Below are 18533 nucleotides of genomic sequence, written 5' to 3' on the forward strand. Positions count from 1 at the left end.
ATCCCTACATCTTCCCAGGACCCCATGGCGGTGTAGTGGGAGGGACTCTTTGGGCATTTATACACAAGCTTCAGGAATGGCGGGGAGAGGGGCGGGGTGCGTCTCTGAGAGCTGTTTTAATTAAAGTGTCTGGAGCATCACGTGGATCAGTGTCCCCATACTGAAAAATGGCAGTGGGGGCACTAGAAATGGCCCTCCACCATTTTTCAGCATGGGGATGCTGATACACATGACATTGGAGTCCACCTTGATTAACTGAATCTGCTCTGATGTGCTGTAATTACAGCATGTTGGAGCAGCCTCCTTCCAGTGTATAAGTACCCTTTATGAGCTGGCAGGTCAGCATACATTGATCTGACTGCAGGAGCAGTCACTTGGTTTTCCTTTGCTGAGAAATCCTTATAAAAACCAGTAGTGGAGCAGAAGATGCTATTCCCTTATATATGGATTTCATTGAGTTTTTCCAGCTATGGTAATCAGAAGTGTGTGTGTGTGTGTGTGTGTGTGTGTGTGTGTGTGTGTAATGTTTCTTTAAGAAATTCCAGAAACTGGAGGTTTCCAATTTAAAAAAAAAAGGTCAAGAGGACACTCTTGTTAAATGTAATAGAGACAAAAAAATATTCCCCCTTAGACTGAATGGCAGGAGTGAGCGTGGACATGTAAAGACGTATAGGAAAACCTTGAGGCTCCAAGGTCTGTCAGTGCAGCCCGTCCAGGAATGTTAAGTCTTTTTATCTACAGTAGGGGAGTACATTCAGCATTAGTAATAGTGCTAGACCATGCTATAAGACACTCCTAGTATAGAAGCAGTTATACTGTCACAGTTGCCCTTGCCTCATTTTAGTAAAACTATTCCTCTCCAACCCAATAAACCAAGTAAGATATCTGTGTAAAATCACAGCTTTCTGGTATTGCTCTGTCTAAAACAGGTACTTTTGCTACCCAGCTGTTTAGGTCATGGAATTGTATGTCTTTACACTCCCAAGATAGCAATGCTGGCAGAAGTCAGGGTAGGCCTGGCATAAGGGTGGGATTTCCAAAAGAACCTAAGAGAAGAACAAGACTCCCATCACAAGTCAGGTATGCAGATCCACTAGGTACTTTTGAAAGAGTACCTAATGTAACAACCTCCCCCTGCAAAAAAAAACTTAAACTGTATAATTGATTGCAACTAGCTTAACTTGTTTTGCATGAACTGTAGCCCCTGAACATGTAAGTATACATATGTACTAACTGAAACCCGTAAAACATTTGCGATTTAAATTTTTTTTGCAAAAGTATTTCTTTAAATACAGGATTTTTAGTTTTCCTTTAACCAAATACTTTAATGGATTCAAAACGTCTCACCCTCATAAAGGCTACGTAAAGCTCAGGGCCCAGCTATGAGGCTCTACCGGCAGCTCACCCTGCAGCCATGGGAGAGGTGAGCAGGCTCCAGGAGGAAAAAAAAATGGTATTGGGCCCCTCACCACGTCTTTTTTTTTTTTTTTTTTTTTTCCCCTTCGGTGGAGCCTGCCTACTCCATGGCGGGGGAGGCTCTGGTGCTTCATTCTAGCTCTGACTTGCCTGCCTTGCCTGCACTGTGATTGGTTGTTTTAGTAAGCATTGTGATTGGCTGCTGAGACAACCAATTAGAGTGCTCTGGACAGACAGAATAAGTCTATTATTATTATTATAAATGGACAACAAACTATTTATCTCAGAGTTTTGATTATACTTTGAATTCTTTTATAGGGTACCTGTTTGGAGGAAATAGAACTGAAAACTTGCATCAAGAGGGTAAAGTATGAAAATGACTCTCATGGTTCTAAATGAGAAAATTGAAAATACAACTTTAATAGCAGAAAATGTAAAAGCAGTTCATCCTTTCCTTCTGTGAAAGTTATGCATACATCTCAATATCTTTTCAGAATTCCTTCCATTACGCATTTCTTGTCGGTTTTTAAAGTGTATTTATTGAGGTTTTTCTTTGCTGGAAAAAAAATGGTACTCAAGTCAGGAAAAATGGAAATCACTTGCTTTTTCTAAAGCAAGTTAAAAATTCAAGCTAAAACTACTACAAAATGAAACCTACTTCTGGATCCTGTTCAGCTTCTGCTGAGGCATCACTGGAGATCTCATTGACTTCAGTGGGAGTCAGACTGGGTCTTGATGATGCTTAGAAGAATTGATTACAAGGCAGTTAACCAAAGGATACCCTGCCAGATCCCCCCCCTCCCCGTGCCAATTAATTTTGTAAAATTACTTGGAGACTGTTCACACAGCCTGTGCAGACATTGTTAACATAGTGCTCATAAATCCATGCATTAATGGAAAGAAAGGAGTATAAGGAATGACAAGGAATCAGATCCTTACTAAGGATTCTCCCCTGGTTTCCTCTTGAGGTTACAGAGCATGGTGATATTTGAAGATCTAACTTTAACAAGAAAAGTTACTAGGAGAATTTTCAAGATGTCCTTTATGCTTGGGGGAGGGGGCCTCTGAAAACCAATTCAAACCAGCTTTTTATGGTCCTAGAAGGTGTTGATTAGGCAAGATTTAACATTCTGGAAACTTCCTCCTTACCTTTGGTGAGTACCTGGCTCATCCTTATTAAGTTGGATGGCACCCATAGCCCACAGGCTGCATCTTTCCCCTAGAAACACAGCACATGCCCAGAAGAGGCAATGCATTAGTTGCATCTGGCTCGCCCAGTGTCTGTATAGATCAGGTGCTTTAGTGGGGCTTTTTGGGTGCATGTATCTAATAAATTGAATCAGCTATTAGATAAAAGTGACAAAGTGCTGCTGAAGTGCCTGCTTTGTACAGACGCCACAGAGCTGGGTTGAAGTAACGTGCTGCTTCTTCTGGTAACATGGGGGTTTTTGTTAACTAATAACAAATAACTAATGTCATTATGTTAATTGTTTCACATTGCTCTCTATATTATTTGTAAATCAGTAGTTCTCAGCTGAGATACTGAGGTGCCCCTTTAAAGATCCTTTGATGGGTGATGTGGCACCCAGCCCCTGTGAAAGGAGGTAAGTGCTGGCTCCGGAGCTGGTAGGAAGAGCCACGGGGGAGTCCCCAGAGGAGCAGCTGTAGCTATGGGAGCTATGCCTCCCTCTGAGGGGAAAATGTAGAAAGGGGGGGAAAAAAAAAAAAAGATCAGGCACGGCAGGATCGTTCCCTCACTTTGCACCTATACCAAACTCTGTGCATCCAGTAGCCCTTGTTACTCCCTTCTGCATCATGTAGGGACAGCTGCCTCCCTTAGGGGCCTAGTGACCCACCCATGAACTCCCTAATCTGCCATGCTGAGCAGTCCGTACCATTGCTAAACAATTTGAACCACCTCTGCCATGCTCTGAAGGGTACCCTGCCCATTGCTGCTTGCCCTACCACTCCATGAGATCCTTTTAAGGATGCCACAGGGTATGAGAAGGTGAGTAGTTCAGGAAATAAATTGATTTTTGAAGGGGTGCCACTATATTCCAAAAAATTATGAAACATGCCTTGAGTCTAAAAAGGTTGAGGACCATTATTTTACACTGAACTCTACCACATTTACAGAGAACTTTGGGCTCCTTACATATTTAGTTGTGATGCTTGATTTTGTTGGGTTTTTTTTTTATTTACTGGTGTAGTAACACTTCTATTTTTGTAGATGAGCACAGAAAATGGTTCTCTGTTGGAGAAAATGAAAGTACTTCAGAAAGCCACAGACAATAAGTCTCCCAGGTGTTGTTTGACATTAGCTGTTCACAAGACTACGGAAACTCTAACAATTTCCCAGCACAATTCTTTTGACTGGATCAGGTATGTCATTCTCTGAAGGAACATCACTGCAAAATAAGTAAAAATGTTGAGCTAAATTTGTTTTATCTGCCCAACTCTAAGGGCCTTTATATACACACTTTTTTCCTGCAATGGAGATCCACCACTTCAGAGAAGACTCAATTAATTGAGACTCAGTGAGCTGAAGCAAACTGTGTTGCACTGCATGCAGTTGTGTAAGTGGTGAAATGCATGTCAGCACACAAAAAATGGTGGCAGTGAGCTTTTGAACTAAAGTACCTCCAAGGTGTTTTAGTTCAAAAGTATACCATCACCATTTTCTCAGTGCCTGGTGCTGCAGCATTTGCACATGTAAAAATGTCCCAAGAGACTGATAACATCTGGTTTGTGATTTGTTGGTTTTGGAAACCAGCAGCAGAAGCTTGCCTTACCAAGTTATGAGCTGAAGAGTTTACCACTGTTTTAAGCCTTTGGTTAGAGTACAATGAGTACAGTTAAACAAAGATTAGGGTTACCAGGTACCTGCAGCTACCCCTAATAGTGAACTTAAAGGGAACTTAGAAGTAGGTTTAACTCAATAAGACTCAGTTATAAGTAGGTTTGACTCAGTAAGTCTTCAGTGGATTCAGACCAGGACTGTGTCTTTGGGGCAAGTGTGAGGTATGCATGTAAGCAAATGTCTTAACTGTTAGTTAATAGTTCTGTTAGAAAAGTTCAAAGTTCTGATTCCTTTGCATCCCATGTGTGAAAAGGCAGAAAAGATTAGAGCTGAAACAGCTTCACAGCTAGCATAAACCTCCAGGCTGTTGGTTTGTGGAACATGGATCCATATTCCATGGGAAAGGCACTATACAAACAAGACTTAACACCAATCAAATAACAGGGGTATTGTAACGATCCATACAGATATCTAAAGCCTAAGTAGATTAACCTTCACTGAGGGAGGTATTAACAGTTGCCCATTGAGTTCATGCAGGCCTGTTTCTTGTCATGTCAAGTATTAGTCTTGTATTAGTATACTTGCCTCTCAAGTATTAGTTCTCAGGAGAGTCACTCTTATCTTTTTTGGTAATGAGTTTTATGTCAGTGGGTCCAGCAAGTACCCCCTCTATCTTTGTAATTCCCGCCTGCCACGACTTGGATCTTAAAGAAATGAAATAGGGAGGAAGTGGTTGTTATGTAAGGAAGTACCTGCAGGAAGTACCACGCTGAATTAAATCTACTTTTTAGTGTTTTTATTCAATGGCTGTCTGTTGTTCACAGGAAACTCCCCTTGTGGGAGATCACAGTTCAACAGATTAATCTTGGGGTCTCCAGCCTCCTGGCCAGCCCCGTTCTAATGATATAGTAAATGGATGCCACGCCATGTCTCGCTACTTAACCTATTAGCAGCATGTTACAGCCGCCATCATTGCCGATAATTATTCAATTAGCAGCTTGTTATAGCCGCCACCTGCGGCTTTTCTCGGCAGAGTCGGCCTATAGGCTCCGCAGCACCTTCCCGATCAGGCTGGCCCTCTCTGTCTTCAGTGTTTCCTCCCCTTTCCTAGGGGCAGGGCAGGAGTCATTGCTTGAACCATCCTGTCAACTTCATGTAGTTGGCCCATTTCTTCACGCTAGGTGGGACTCCAACCTGCAGCTCAGCTCCCCCTCTCCCAGCACTCACCATCGTCCCTGTAGCCTCCAGATAAGTTCAAACTGGGTCAGGTCCCAAGCTTTCCTCTCCCCAGTCTTCCTGTCCGGAGCCTCACTCCAGCTGCTTCTTTTCCTCTTTTCTTGTGATGCCCGAAGGCATCTCTCCTCCTTCTCTTCTTCTTATCCCCCGAGTCTGGTCACCATTGGCTCGTAATTATTCCCAGCTGCCCCCATTCCCCTGGCAACAGGGCCTCAATGGAGACCCTGTTACAAGTTACATGGTGTTTGTGCACTCAGACCTCCCCCTCTGTGGTTTATACCTTCAGTATTTAAAATATAATTGTTGTGGAGGGTGAAGCAATCTCTTTGGGAGATGAATTCAATCCTGTAGAGGGCTTTGAACATCAGGACAAATCTTGAATGTTGAAGCTGTTAGACCCTAACATGGCTAATAGCATTTGGGTTGAAAAATCATAAGACCCTGACCAAATAGTTAAAATGTGTTACTTTGCACTAATTAAAATGCAAACCTCTTTTTAACACTGTGCTTTGAAGTTCCCAAAAACAATTACATTTCATACCTTAATTTGCCCTGCCAAATATGGAAACAAATTAGAAACTCTGCTTAGAAGGTAGAGGGGGTATAAATTGGACTTGATTAGAAGTCAAAATTCAAGTTTTAACTAGAGAATTACAAACAATGCCAGTTTAATAATGACTCTGTCTAGACTAAGATTTAAAATATATGATAAAACATAGAATCATAGGAAAGTAGGGCTGGAAGGGACCTAGTCATCTGAAGTCATCTAGTTCAGCCCACTACTCAAACCATCCACCCAAGTCTCTGTCCAACCTGCTCTTGAAAATTTACAAGGATGGAAATTCCACAGTTTCTCTAGGCAGCCTGTTCCATCCTCATAGTTAGGAAGTTCCTCCCCATCTCCAACCTGAACTTCCCCAGCTGAAACTTGAGGCCATTGCTCCTAGTCCTCTCCCCTGTAGAGAGAGAAAAAACAAACAGAACACACACACGAACTAGACACATTAAGAAAAACTGTTTGAAAGATCTCGTATAGACAAAGAACAGTATAGATTTCAGCATATGCATAACTGGTTGAGACCAGGGACTAATCTCTCTACACATTAGTGCATAATAAACTATTTCACTTAAAGGCATACCTTGCATAGATTTTGTAAAACATGGTACTTAATACGTATCACCAGAGAGGTTTAAACATGATGTCTTTGTCTTTGTTAGACAGGGGCCATTGTGACTGGCAGTTAGGCCAGTTCTGCCCCAACATCGTTGAATGTCCCCCTCCCTGGATATAAATAATCCCTTGAATGTTACTCCAGTGAAAAGTAGCTGTTCCGTAGCCTTTACAGTACATTGTGGAAGACATTGTGTTAATGTTAAGAACGTGTGATTATGAGTCCACAAATTCTTGTTTTTTTTCTGGAAATAGAGCAATTGTTTCTTAGTTCTAGCCTCATAAAATGGAATATTTTTGCAGTGGGGAAAAAAAAATCATAATTTGGAAATCATTTTGGGACTGTGGGAAGCTTTGAAGAATCAAAGTAAATTTACCTGCCCTCATGAAACATTAATGCTTTTTCCTACAGGAATATGTTGACGGAGAAACAGTAGCTTATGCTTCGAGTTACTCACCACATCCACTGGTAAAAGATAATTTAGTGGAACAGAAATGCATTTGCCAGAGTTTGGAGAATTGGGGGGAGTTTTGCTGGTGTTAAACCAGAAAATCAAATTGATATTAAAACTTTGTTGTGTACTACTTCATCATTGTAAAACTGACCTGTGCTCTAGGAAAGAATGTAGTCCAATGTAAAACTGACTCCAAACAATCACTAGGGAATTTTTGTCTCTTTCAGAAAGCACCCATTGCTTTGATAGCTGTCATGCAGCTACATGCATTTCCATGCAATGTGTTGCTGGGACAACCTTAGTGGAGGAAGCTATAAGCAGAATTAAAGAAATGTATAAACAGCTGTAAGAACTGATTTTGTATTTGTTGTTATGAAAATAAATTAAGGGGCCTGGATACAATTTTCCCTCTGGAAAGTTTATAGGGGAGTGAAACACAGCAAGGAACTCAGCAAGTATAGAACTAGAACAGTGCCAATTTGGTACAGCCAACTGTGTTTATAAAAGTCTGGGGAGACGAGTAAAACGATTATTTACATGATAACGGTGACCAGTTCTAACAGGACTATTCACGTGAAATGAAGTGGTGCACATATTTTGGAGCTCTTGGGAAGGTTTCAGGTGTCTAGGGCCAGGGCTGTGTCCTTAGGTGTGTTTGGGCAACACTTGGCAAAATGGGGCCTCAGTCTTCGGAGTCTCTTGATTCCACACAACAGAAAATGGCAATTTGGACTTCTCCTGGGATTCATGAGATAGGGCCATTTGCAAGCAAAGCTCTGCTTCAATCCTAACTATAATTGCAAAGGTGTCATAACAAATATTCAAACCAATTTCCATGGAAACCTCAGTTTCATCTCTGAATTTTAGTATGTTTTAAGACAGCAGGAGTGGTAAAAATCATGTAGTGGTTACACGCATAGAGAAATGCTTATTCCTTGCATGCTTATTCTTTTGTTGGCTCAAATCTCTATGTATATGAGAAAATTATGCGTGCAAATTTAGAGACACTTAAAAAAAAAATGTTGTTATCTCCCTTGTAAAATGCCTGAATCAGACTCACATTTGGGTTTCAGTTTTCATTTCCTCTCAGCATAAATATGAGTCCGAGACACACAACAGCTAAGTGATTCCAAAGCATACAGCAATTTTTAAACACAGATCCTTTAAAAAAAATAAAGGAGTAAGTTTTTAAGATCTTCCCCGTACAAAGTAGCAATTGCTAATCATTTGTTTAATTTGAATTTACAGTGTAATGTACAGTATAATCATTTTTATTTTTTCAGGAAATGAGAACCTAACCTTCTACTTGATATTATGCTAATAATGTACACAAGAAGGTGGTTTCTAGAAGAAGCAATGCCATACATCAGAAGAACTCTTAAGAAATGTGGAGTAAATTTAGAAGACAGAAACTGAGAAACAGAAAGCAGCTCAGAGAGACTTGTTATCCAGCCAGAACATGGGATTTAATGTAATACTCCACAAATAGGTTTGTTCCCGTGTCTAGAGGTCAGTGGAAACATGATTAGATCTGTCCTAGAGATGTTTAAACTTGGATGCTTAACTCTGGTGCTAGGAAAGTGCATGCAGAACCTCCTGATTTCAGTGGGAGATGAGCATTGGCATAAAGGGCAGCAACACATGGCTCTTAAGAGGAGAGTATTTGCTCAGGCCTTGTGCCTTCAGGATTTATAATGTCAGTGACATTTAATTTTTTTTGGTAGAGCTTGATGCTGCTGAAAGCATGTTTGCTTTAATTTACATTGAATATCAAGCAAAACTAGGTAACTTGTGTCACAGATCTGACCAAACACTCCTTACTGGCGACTCACGAGACTACTGTGAGATCAGCCAGCCTCTGAGTCTCCTGGGTGATCTGAGCTTTCAAATGGGCCTCTCAGCACATTCTCAAGGTGTAGATCTTCTGCCTTTTACTCCCTTGCTGGAGTACAAATATGAAGTCTTAACTACCAGTGCCCTGAGCTAATGTTGCCTGCGGGCATGCGGAGGCTTCAGCTTAAGTGTTCAGGAGGATGTAATAGGTGTAGACAGACAAATTGAGAGAGTCTTTGTGCAGAGTTTCTAAGCATACATCAATCATGTGAGAAACACAGTTAATTCAGAAAACAAGTGTGCATTCTACGTGCAGTGGCCCTGAAGCAGCTCACCCTTCCTTAGGCGATCCATCTTACATCAGGTGATAACTGGATCTGCCTTAAGGAAAGGCCACTACTCTACCAGGTAAGTACAGTATTATGCCATTTTTCCTCTGATTAAAACTATCCCCTAGGGTCAGAGTTGTATTAGTGTGAGTACATGTCACTGGTGGAGCTTTTAAGGAATTGACTCTTTAGTATTAACCCTTGTGTTAGTAGTATAAGAGAAAGGATGTAGCATAAGCATGTTCAGGGGTTTGTGCTGGCTCAAACATGATACAGTCTGCGCTGGCTCAAACACAAACTTTAACCCAAATACAGTCCATCAAGGGTTAACTCCCAGGTCTGAGTCTCTTCAGAACCTGAGAAAGAAGACTGTAGCAGCAAGCCAGAGTCACCATCTCAGGCTGGCTCTGACTCAGTTCCCTGCCCTGGTATCACTGGTATCCCAGTCTCACAGCACTTAGGTCTTTTCTCAGATCCAAAGAGTAGAGTCTCTAATCCCATATTGTAGCCAGTGGCCAGACTCTTACGGTCTGTCCATTTGTCTCTCTGACTTTCTCTCCCTGGGAGCCTTTTACTTCCTGTGGGCCAGCTAATTATCTCCCTCAGCTGGCCCAGTCCTCCTGAGCAGCCTGCAGTTAGCGTTACTGCTCACAGCTGGGCTAGAACCTCTGGCCCCGCAGCCTACTACAGTCTACCACAGGTAGTTGCAAGACAGGGTGGCACCTTTAAGGTTAGGCTGTAGTCTGTTGTGAGCGAGTAGGGTCTAGGGGTGGCCGTGAACTCCCTAGTGTTTCCTACCACCACGTTAAGGTGGACTGGGCACCCTCGAATCCTCGCCCGCCACGACTTTGATGACAAATAAGTTGTATGGGAGGCTGCCTCTGTTCCCCTAGTTAATGGTACCGATGTTCCTGCCCCAACTCCGAAATGGGGGTATCTCTATGCGCCCCGCCTTAAGAGGGTCACTTGGAGGTCAGGAGCAGTGGGGAGAAGAGGGACACAGGCGCACGTGTGTCCTTCCCACACGTGTGCCTCCTTTCTGGACCCGGAGCGGAGGAGAGTGCAGCAGTAGCAGCGGCGGCGGCGAGCGGAGCAGCTGAGGGGGCAGCAGCAGCTGATCCCCCTAAGGTAAGTGGGGCTGAGGGACTGAGGGGCCGGCGCAGCTGAGCCAGATCCGGAGGGGAAGCCCCCCAGGTCCCTCTTAGCCGAGCCAGTAGGGAGCCGCGCTCCCGAGCCGCACGAACAGAGCGCGCAAACAGGTGAGGGCTAGGGGGTTGTCCCCCAAGCCAGGGAGTGCCCTCCGGGACTAGCCTAGGGGAGCAGGCTCCAGTCTCACCAGATCCCCCCAGTGGGGGTGCTCAGGGGGCGGGATCATCGACAGGCACTTCCGGTGACACCGGAGCGCCTGATTGGTGGGTAAGGCAGCGGCGGGTAATTCAAACCGCCTCCTTTATAAATGGCGGTTTGATGTAGCTTCCGGCACTTGGAGGTCAGGAGCAGTGGGGAGAAGAGGGACACAGGCGCATGTGTGTCCTTCCCACACGTGTGCCTCCTTTCTGGACCCGGAGCGGAGGAGAGTGCAGCAGTAGCAGCGGCGGCGGCGAGCGGAGCAGCTGAGGGGGCAGCAGCAGCTGATCCCCCTAAGGTAAGTGGGGCTGAGGGACTGAGGGGCCGGCGCAGCTGAGCCGGATCCGGAGGGGAAGCCCCCCGGGTCCCTCTTAGCCGAGCCGGTAGGGAGCTGCGCGAACAGAGCGCGCAAACAGGCGCGGTCTGTAAGAGCGCGCCGGCGTTTGCGGCGGCGTTCGCGCCGGCGGGTGAGCAGGCGGGGCCCAGAGGCTGACCCCTGCTCTGCTAGTAAGGGCAGCAACTCCTGCGATGGTGTCGACACGGAGTTGTGCCAGGGCCCCTGCCCGGGGGGCGCGGCCTTCCCGGGGCTTGTCCGAGGCCTCCACCCAGACAGAGCCCTCGGGGGGGCTGCCGTCCTCCAACCCCCTGGCCTGCGGGAACTGCCTGGCAAGGTCTGGGGGGGCAGGGACTGGGGACTCCTGCACCTGTCCTGTAGGTATCCGCCTTAGGACCCTGGAGGAGCGGGTGCAGGAGCTCCTGGAGGAGGTTAGCAGGCTGAGGGGAATCCGTGAGGCAGAGGAGGAAATTGATAGGTATTTTCTTTCTCTGCAGGGTGGTATGACAGAGGAGAGGGCAGCCCGGGATGAGCCCTCCACTGCTGAGTGGCAGACGGTCTCCCGCGCCAGGGCTATTAACCATGTTGCGGCACCAGTTCCTCCTGTCCATCTGGAGAACAGATATGAGGCCCTGGCAGCCCTGGAGGAGGAGGGAGCAGTGGAAGATTCCAGGGAGGAGACTTTGCGCACACAATGTCCTGTGCGGGCGGCGGGAGTCAAGAGGCCTAAGAGGAGGAAGCGTCGCGTCATCGTGATTGGTGACTCCATCCTGAGAGGTACGGAGGGCCCCATCTGTCGCCAGGATCCCTCAGCACGTGAGGTCTACTGCCTGCCCGGAGCGAAGATTCAGGATGTGAAGGGGATGCTCCAGTCCATCATCCAGCCCACCGATTATTACCCCATGGTCCTTGTCCATGTGGGTACTAACGATGCGGCCAGGAGAACCCCTGATCGCCTGATGGAGGACTACCATGCTCTGGGAGGCGTGCTGAGGGAGATGGGCGCACAGGCGGTCTTCTCTTCCATCCTGCCAGTGAGCGGTCGAGGCAGACGTCACGAGATGTGCATAGCGGAGACCAACTGGAGGCTACAGGAATGGTGCTTCGAGGCGGGCTTTGGCTTCCTCAGCCATGACCGGCACATCGTGATGAGAGACATGCTGGGATGGGATGGGCTCCACCTTTCCCCTAAAGGTAAGCGTGTGTTCTCTTCCAGGTTGGTGAACCTCCTTCGGCGGGCTTTAAACTAGGCTCGTCGGGGGAGGGGGAAGATGAGGGCGGAGGAGATGATGAACTACCAGGCCCAGCAACAGCCAGTGAGCCCAGACCAATGGTCAAAAGGGAGAAACAGGTAAGTGATGGGGGACGGGGCATTGCTGAGACTAGGGGGTCAGTGGGCACAACTGTTGGAGGCCTCAAATGCCTCTACACGAATGCTCGAAGTATGGGGAAGAAGCAGGAGGAACTCGCCCTCCTCCTAGCTGTCACCAGCCCTGACATAGTGGGGATCACAGAAACGTGGTGGGACTCATCGCATGACTGGGCGGTGAGTGTCAAGGGCTATAGGCTATACAGGAGGGACAGGATAGGAAGGAAAGGTGGAGGAGTAGCACTCTACATCAAGGAGGAATATACTTCCTTGTTAATTAGCAAGGGGGTAGAGGGGGGGTACTCTGAGGTGCTCTGGGTTAGAGTAAAAGGCAGTCCAGGGGAGAGAGACTTAACGGTGGGAGTCTACTATAGACCTCCCAACCAGGGAGAAGAGCTCGACCAGGAATTCTTAGGTCAGCTCACAGAGGCAGTGAGGGCTAAGGATGTGGTCATCATGGGGGACCTGAACTTCCCAGACATCTGCTGGGAAGAGCAGTCAGCCAGGTCTGATCGCTCACGTCGGTTCTTAGCCAGAGTACAGGACCTCCATCTAACCCAGGAGGTGCACAGTCCCACCAGGGGAGACGCCTTGTTGGACCTGGTGCTGGCCACGGGTGATGACCTGGTGAGGGGGCTGCGGGTGATGGGCCACCTGGGAGACGGTGATCATCGCTTGCTGGAATTCACCATCCAGCGTAAGGTGGCAAAGGGCTGCAGCAAGGCAACAGCCCAAGACTTTAGGAGGGCTGACTTCAACAAGCTAAGGAGGATCGTTGGGGAAGCGCTGAGGACCCAGAGGGGAAGGGAATCAGATGTCGAAGGGGAGTGGTTGCTCCTTAAGGAGACGATCCTCCATGCCCAAAGGGAGGTAATCCCAACAAGGGTCAAAGGGAGCAGGAGGGCACATAAACCCCCATGGCTCACTAAGAGCATCCGGGAATGTCTCCTTGCTAAAAGGGAGGCATATACCCAATGGAGAGATGGGGTCATCACCAAGAAGGACTATGTTACAGTCGCCCGAGGATGTAGGGGGGCAGTCAGGAGGGCCAAGGCAGAGATGGAGATAGGACTAGCTTCCCGGATTAAGGACAATAAGAAGTCCTTCTTCAAATACATATGGGGTAAAAAGAGGGTCCCGGGTAATGTGGGGTCCCTGCAGGACACGATGGGCAACTTAGTCATCACGCCAGATGATAAAGCTAACATATTTAACGATTTCTTTGCCTCTGTCTTCCTAAGTAGGGACCAGTTCAGCCACCTCCCTGCTGGGCCCCCCTCAGGCCCCGGGAGAGACACGCCTGGGCCAGGGGTTAGCGAGGAGTTAGTTAGGGTACTTCTGGAGAGGCTGGACGTGTTCAAGTCCGCTGGTCCGGACGATCTTCACCCTAGGGTTCTACAGGAACTGGCCGAGGTCATTGCGGGACCCCTGGCGCGGCTCTATGAGCACTCGTGGTGCTCTGGCGAGGTGCCGGAGGACTGGAAGAGGGCCAATGTGGTCCCTATCTTCAAAAAGGGAAAAAAAGAGGACCTGGGAAATTACAGGCCAGTTAGTCTTACCTCAATCCCGGGTAAGCTCTTTGAAAAAATTATCCTGGCACACATCCAGGAGGGCCTTGCGGGGGAATGCATGCTCAGGGGCAACCAACATGGGTTCATCAGTGGCAGGTCTTGTCAGACCAACCTGGTGGCCTTTTACGATCAGGTCACCAAATCATTAGATGCAGGGGTTGCTGTGGATGTAGTCTTTCTGGACTTCCGGAAGGCTTTCGACACTGTCTCTCACCCTGTCCTCATCAAAAAGCTGGGAGACTGTGGTGTTGATGCCCACACGGTCAAATGGGTCGCCAACTGGTTGGAGGGCCGCACCCAGAGGGTGGTAGTGGATGGGTTCTTCTCGACCTGGAAGGACGTGGGCAGTGGGGTTCCGCAGGGCTCGGTCCTCGGGCCCGCACTGTTCAACATCTTCATCAGTGACTTGGATGACGGGGTAGAAAGCACCCTGTTCAAGTTTGCTGATGACACTAAGATGTGGGGGGATGTGGGTGCACTAGAAGGGTGCAATAGGCTACAAGCTGACCTTGACAGGTTGCAACGGTGGGCAGATGAGAATAGGATGGGGTTTAACACTGATAAGTGCAAGGTGTTGCACATGGGGAGGAAGAACCGGCACCACACTTACAGGTTGGGGAACTCCCCTCTTGCCAGCACGGAGACGGAAAAGGATCTTGGAGTCGTCATTGACTCCACGATGAACATGGGGAGGCAGTCAAGAAGGCCAACCGTACCCTGTCATGCATCCACAGATGCATCTCGAGCAGGTCCAGGGAGGTGATCCTCCCCCTCTATGCGGCACTGGTCAGGCCACAGCTGGAGTACTGCGTCCAGTTCTGGGCGCTGCACTTCAAGAGGGACGTGGAGGATATGGAAAGAGTTCAGAGGAGGGCCACTCGTATGATCAAGGGTCAGCAGGGCAGGCCTTATGAGGAGAGGCTACGGGACCTGAACCTGTTTAGCCTCCACAAGAGAAGGTTAAGGGGGGACCTTGTGGCCTGCTACAAACTGGTCAGGGGGGATCAGCAGGTATTGGGGGAGTCCCTGTTCCCCCGTGTGCTGCCAGGAGTGACCAGGAATAACAGTCACAAGCTGGCGGAGGGTAAGTTTAGATTAGATAATAGGAGGCGCTGCTTCACAGTCAGGGCGGCTAGGGCCTGGAACCAGCTTCCAGGGGAAGTGGTGCAGGCTCCTAGCCTGGGGATTTTTAAAAGGAAGTTAGATGAGCACCTTGCCGGGGTCATCTGACCCCGGTGCTCTTTCCTGCCAAGGCAGGGGGTCGGACTAGATGATCTACCTAGGTCCCTTCCGACTCTAGCTACTATGAAACTATGAAACTATAAGGGCTATGCGTGCCTCCAACCTCCCTTTCAGCACTCCCCAAGCATTGCAGCTGTTCCGTGGGATGTTGTACAGTCCCTCGCCCCTCTGGTGCCCTCTCTCTCTCTCTCGGGCACCCTGGGCTCCTCGCCTGCCTGGCACCCCCTTGGGCTGGGCTCCTATCCTCCAGCCTGCTCCCTGCACCCTGGGCCTGTCTCGCCGGCGTCCGGCTATTGCTGGCACCCCCTGGGTCCGGCTCACTACTGCCGCCCTAGGGCCTGGCTCGCTACCGCCGCCCTAGGGCCTGGTGCCCTTGCCGGCGTTCCTCACCTGCTCGCTCTTCCTCTGTCCCGCTCTGGGGCCTTGCCCTCTCTGGGGCCAACACCGTGCACCTCGCGCTCTTCCTCTGCCCCGCTCTGGGGCCTTGCCCTCTCTGGGGCCGACACCGCGCGCCTTGCGCTCTCTTCCTCTGCCCCGCTCTGGGGCCTTGTTCTCTCTGGCTCAAACAATAGTGCCCCTCTGGCACTGGGCCACCATTGCCCCCACTGGGCAAACGCCACCCGTATGGGGTGGGGTCTCTGGCCCCTCTTGCCGCGCCTCGCCAGCGCAAACCGCGCCCCCCTGGCACAAACTATAGTGCCCCTCTGGCACTGTGCCCCTACTGGGCGGCAGGAACCCCCAAGCTGCTGGGGAGCCCCCCTCACTCCCCTACAGCCTCACCCAGTCCTCAGGTTAAACCGTAACAAACTCAAGCCCGATGGCTGCAACCCAAACAATAGAGCCTCCTGCTCATAATAAACTCCAAGCCCATCTGGGGCTTGTAACCCTACCTCACTTTAGAGTAGCGGGGTTCCCCACATCATCACAGCGCGTCAGCCCAACATGGCAGCAACCACTAACTCCAGCCACTCCTGCGGCAGCCAGGGGAAAACTGCTAGGCAGGTTCCGGCCTAAGCTGTTTATAAAGGCCCGGCCCTGCCCCCTTCTGGCCACCTGACCCGCCTGGTCGCCCTGGTAACCGGCACCTGAGCTGCCCGGGTGATTGGCAGCTCTGTCAATCACCCTCACAGTCACGGGGCCCTTACGTGATTCCGTGACATCTATGGAAAGCTTATGCTTTTCTGAAGGAGTTAGTAGTACCACGCAGCCCCATCTTTTGCCTTAGGAATTTTGTTAAAGGATAGACAGAAAGACAGCAGGAGGGTAAAGACCAGCCTTACAATGGAAATGGAATTTGCATTGTGATACGGGTGTGTGCAGGGTGCCTAATCACCAACAGAATTCTTTGATTTCCCAAATCTTCACAAACATTTTAAGTGATCTTTTTCTCAGAAATTTTCTGTTGCTGAAAACACATCACTTAAGGTTACCATACATTTCAATGATAAATGAAATGATATCCATTGGTAGTGGATAAATGGAAATGCAGTGCTTCGGTTACAAATAATAGACATATAGAAGCATTTTTACATAAGGATATGGAATTAGAAGGGATGTCTTGGGTCACTGAGTCCAGTTCCCTGCTATTACAGACAACTTTACAATACTCTATTCATAGGCTGATCAAGCACAGCCTTAAAGTGAAGGCAAGAAACCAAACTGTTTCCACTGGCAGGATGTTCCATAACCATACTGATCTAATGGTCAGAAATCTTCCAGCCTGCATTTATTTATGGGTAATTTAGATCCATTTGTTTTTGTGCCAGCATTGTCTTGTAGATTAAGCAGCTCTTCTCTCTCAGGGAGAGACTCTCCCTGAGAGTCTTTACTCTCCTGACATATTCATAGAGAGCAATCCTATGATCCTGTGATCTCTAAATCTCATATCATTCTTTCTTTCAAATTTTGCCATAATGCCTTGCATATTATTGAGACTGGACCAACAGCCTGGTTGTCTAGATAACTATCCCTCCATCCTTTCTTAAATATAATACCACTAGGCTGTTTTCCAGTTATTAGAGATGATTGCCAGCCTACTAGAATTATTAAAAATATTTCTTACTGGCACTGATATTTCATTTGTCAGTTCTTTCAGAATTATGGGATAGAGAATTTTTGGTCCCTTTGATTTGAATGCATTTGTTACCACCTTGGATGTGGTAATTTCTGTTCCCACTAGTCATCCTGCCCTTTACCCTCCATGGTCATTATCATTGTCCCAGTTTGAAAACCGAGACAAAGTGTTTAGTTTTTGGGCCATACCAAGACTTCTACCCCTCGTCCAATTTCTACCCCTGCCACTGCATGGCAGCTCCCTGTCTCGTTCTTAATTCCATGGCAGAACCAGCTTTTACTCTTTAACTAGACCTTGCAAAAGAAATTAATCTTGCCTTTGGCCATTTTTACTTTTTCCCTACCCTTCCGTGATGTAACGTTTGTTGATCAGGCTCTTTTCCATTACTTTTAAGCTCTCTGCTTACTCAAAATATCCTTTTCTTGGGTGGGTACCCAATTAGGTAGATAGCCCTATCTTACATGTTGTGTCGTTGCCTGCATTGCAAGTTACAGGCAACTTTCCTACCTTTGGCAAAAAGAAATTCCAAATTGCTTCCATGCTCAAGTTCCTGGGCTCTATAGTCCTGTTGTGCCTATTAATTTGGTTCCCAAAGCTTTTCAAAATTTACCCTTCTGAAGTCAAGAACCTTGCTTATAGTACCATTTCTGTTCATCCTTCCATTTAAAATAAACTGAATTAACTCGTGATCACTCAATCCAGATGTCTTGTAATATAATCACTGCTTTTCAAAGCCAAGTCTGAAATAATAACACCTCTTATTGGTACAATGACTGCTTGTTGAAGAAATCTTTTGGCTCTCACATCCATGAATATCATTGTGCTACAATTCTTAGTGGTATTCATTTTTCAGTCCACCTGCGAAGTTAGTTTCTCACAATGGCACAGTTCCCACTACTGTTATTCTTTCTAATAAGATTAAAGAAACCCTTGCCTATATCCAAAGCTGACCTATAGCAGACCCTTTGCACCATCTCACTAACCACCATTTCCCAAAAGGATTTTGACCCAAATTGATTTCATCCATGTCATCCCTTACATTTTTTAAATCTCTCACATCACTTGTGTGTGATGCTTATCTACCACCTTTGTGTTTACTTCTGTCATGAGCAACAGCTGCCTTTCACTACCCATGTTCCAATCACTACTGCTATCCACCATTTCTCTTTCCTCTGTAATATCTGGTTTCATGTCCTGCCCTCTAATTCTAGTTCCTCTATTCTGTTGGACAGGCTTCTTGCATTGGCAGTCAGATATTTCTTTTATTTCTCACTTGCCTTGTCCAGTATTTTTGCTGAATACATCTGAGCCTAGCCACTGTATCTTCCACCTGACTACTACCAATGTCAGTACTGT

At 47.4% G+C, this 18533-nt stretch overlaps 1 protein-coding gene across 1 annotated transcript in view; it reads left to right on the forward strand.

Moving 5' to 3' along the window:
- Positions 1-739: 739 nt before the first annotated feature.
- Positions 740-18533, forward strand: part of LOC149873722 (uncharacterized) — a 40686-nt gene continuing 22892 nt past the window's right edge. Inside the window, exons 1-4 of the mRNA XM_090050324.1 lie at positions 740-1080; positions 1735-3798; positions 8362-10885; positions 11419-12115. Coding sequence (XP_089906450.1) covers positions 11425-12115 — 691 coding nt within the window. The 5' untranslated portion in view covers positions 740-1080; positions 1735-3798; positions 8362-10885; positions 11419-11424. The remainder of the gene's footprint in view (positions 1081-1734; positions 3799-8361; positions 10886-11418; positions 12116-18533) is intronic.

The sequence above is a fragment of the Crocodylus siamensis genome, chromosome 1 (assembly GCF_052110815.1).
Source record: "Crocodylus siamensis isolate JL-2025a chromosome 1, ASM5211081v1, whole genome shotgun sequence".
In the NCBI taxonomy this organism is placed as follows: Eukaryota; Metazoa; Chordata; order Crocodylia; family Crocodylidae; genus Crocodylus; species Crocodylus siamensis.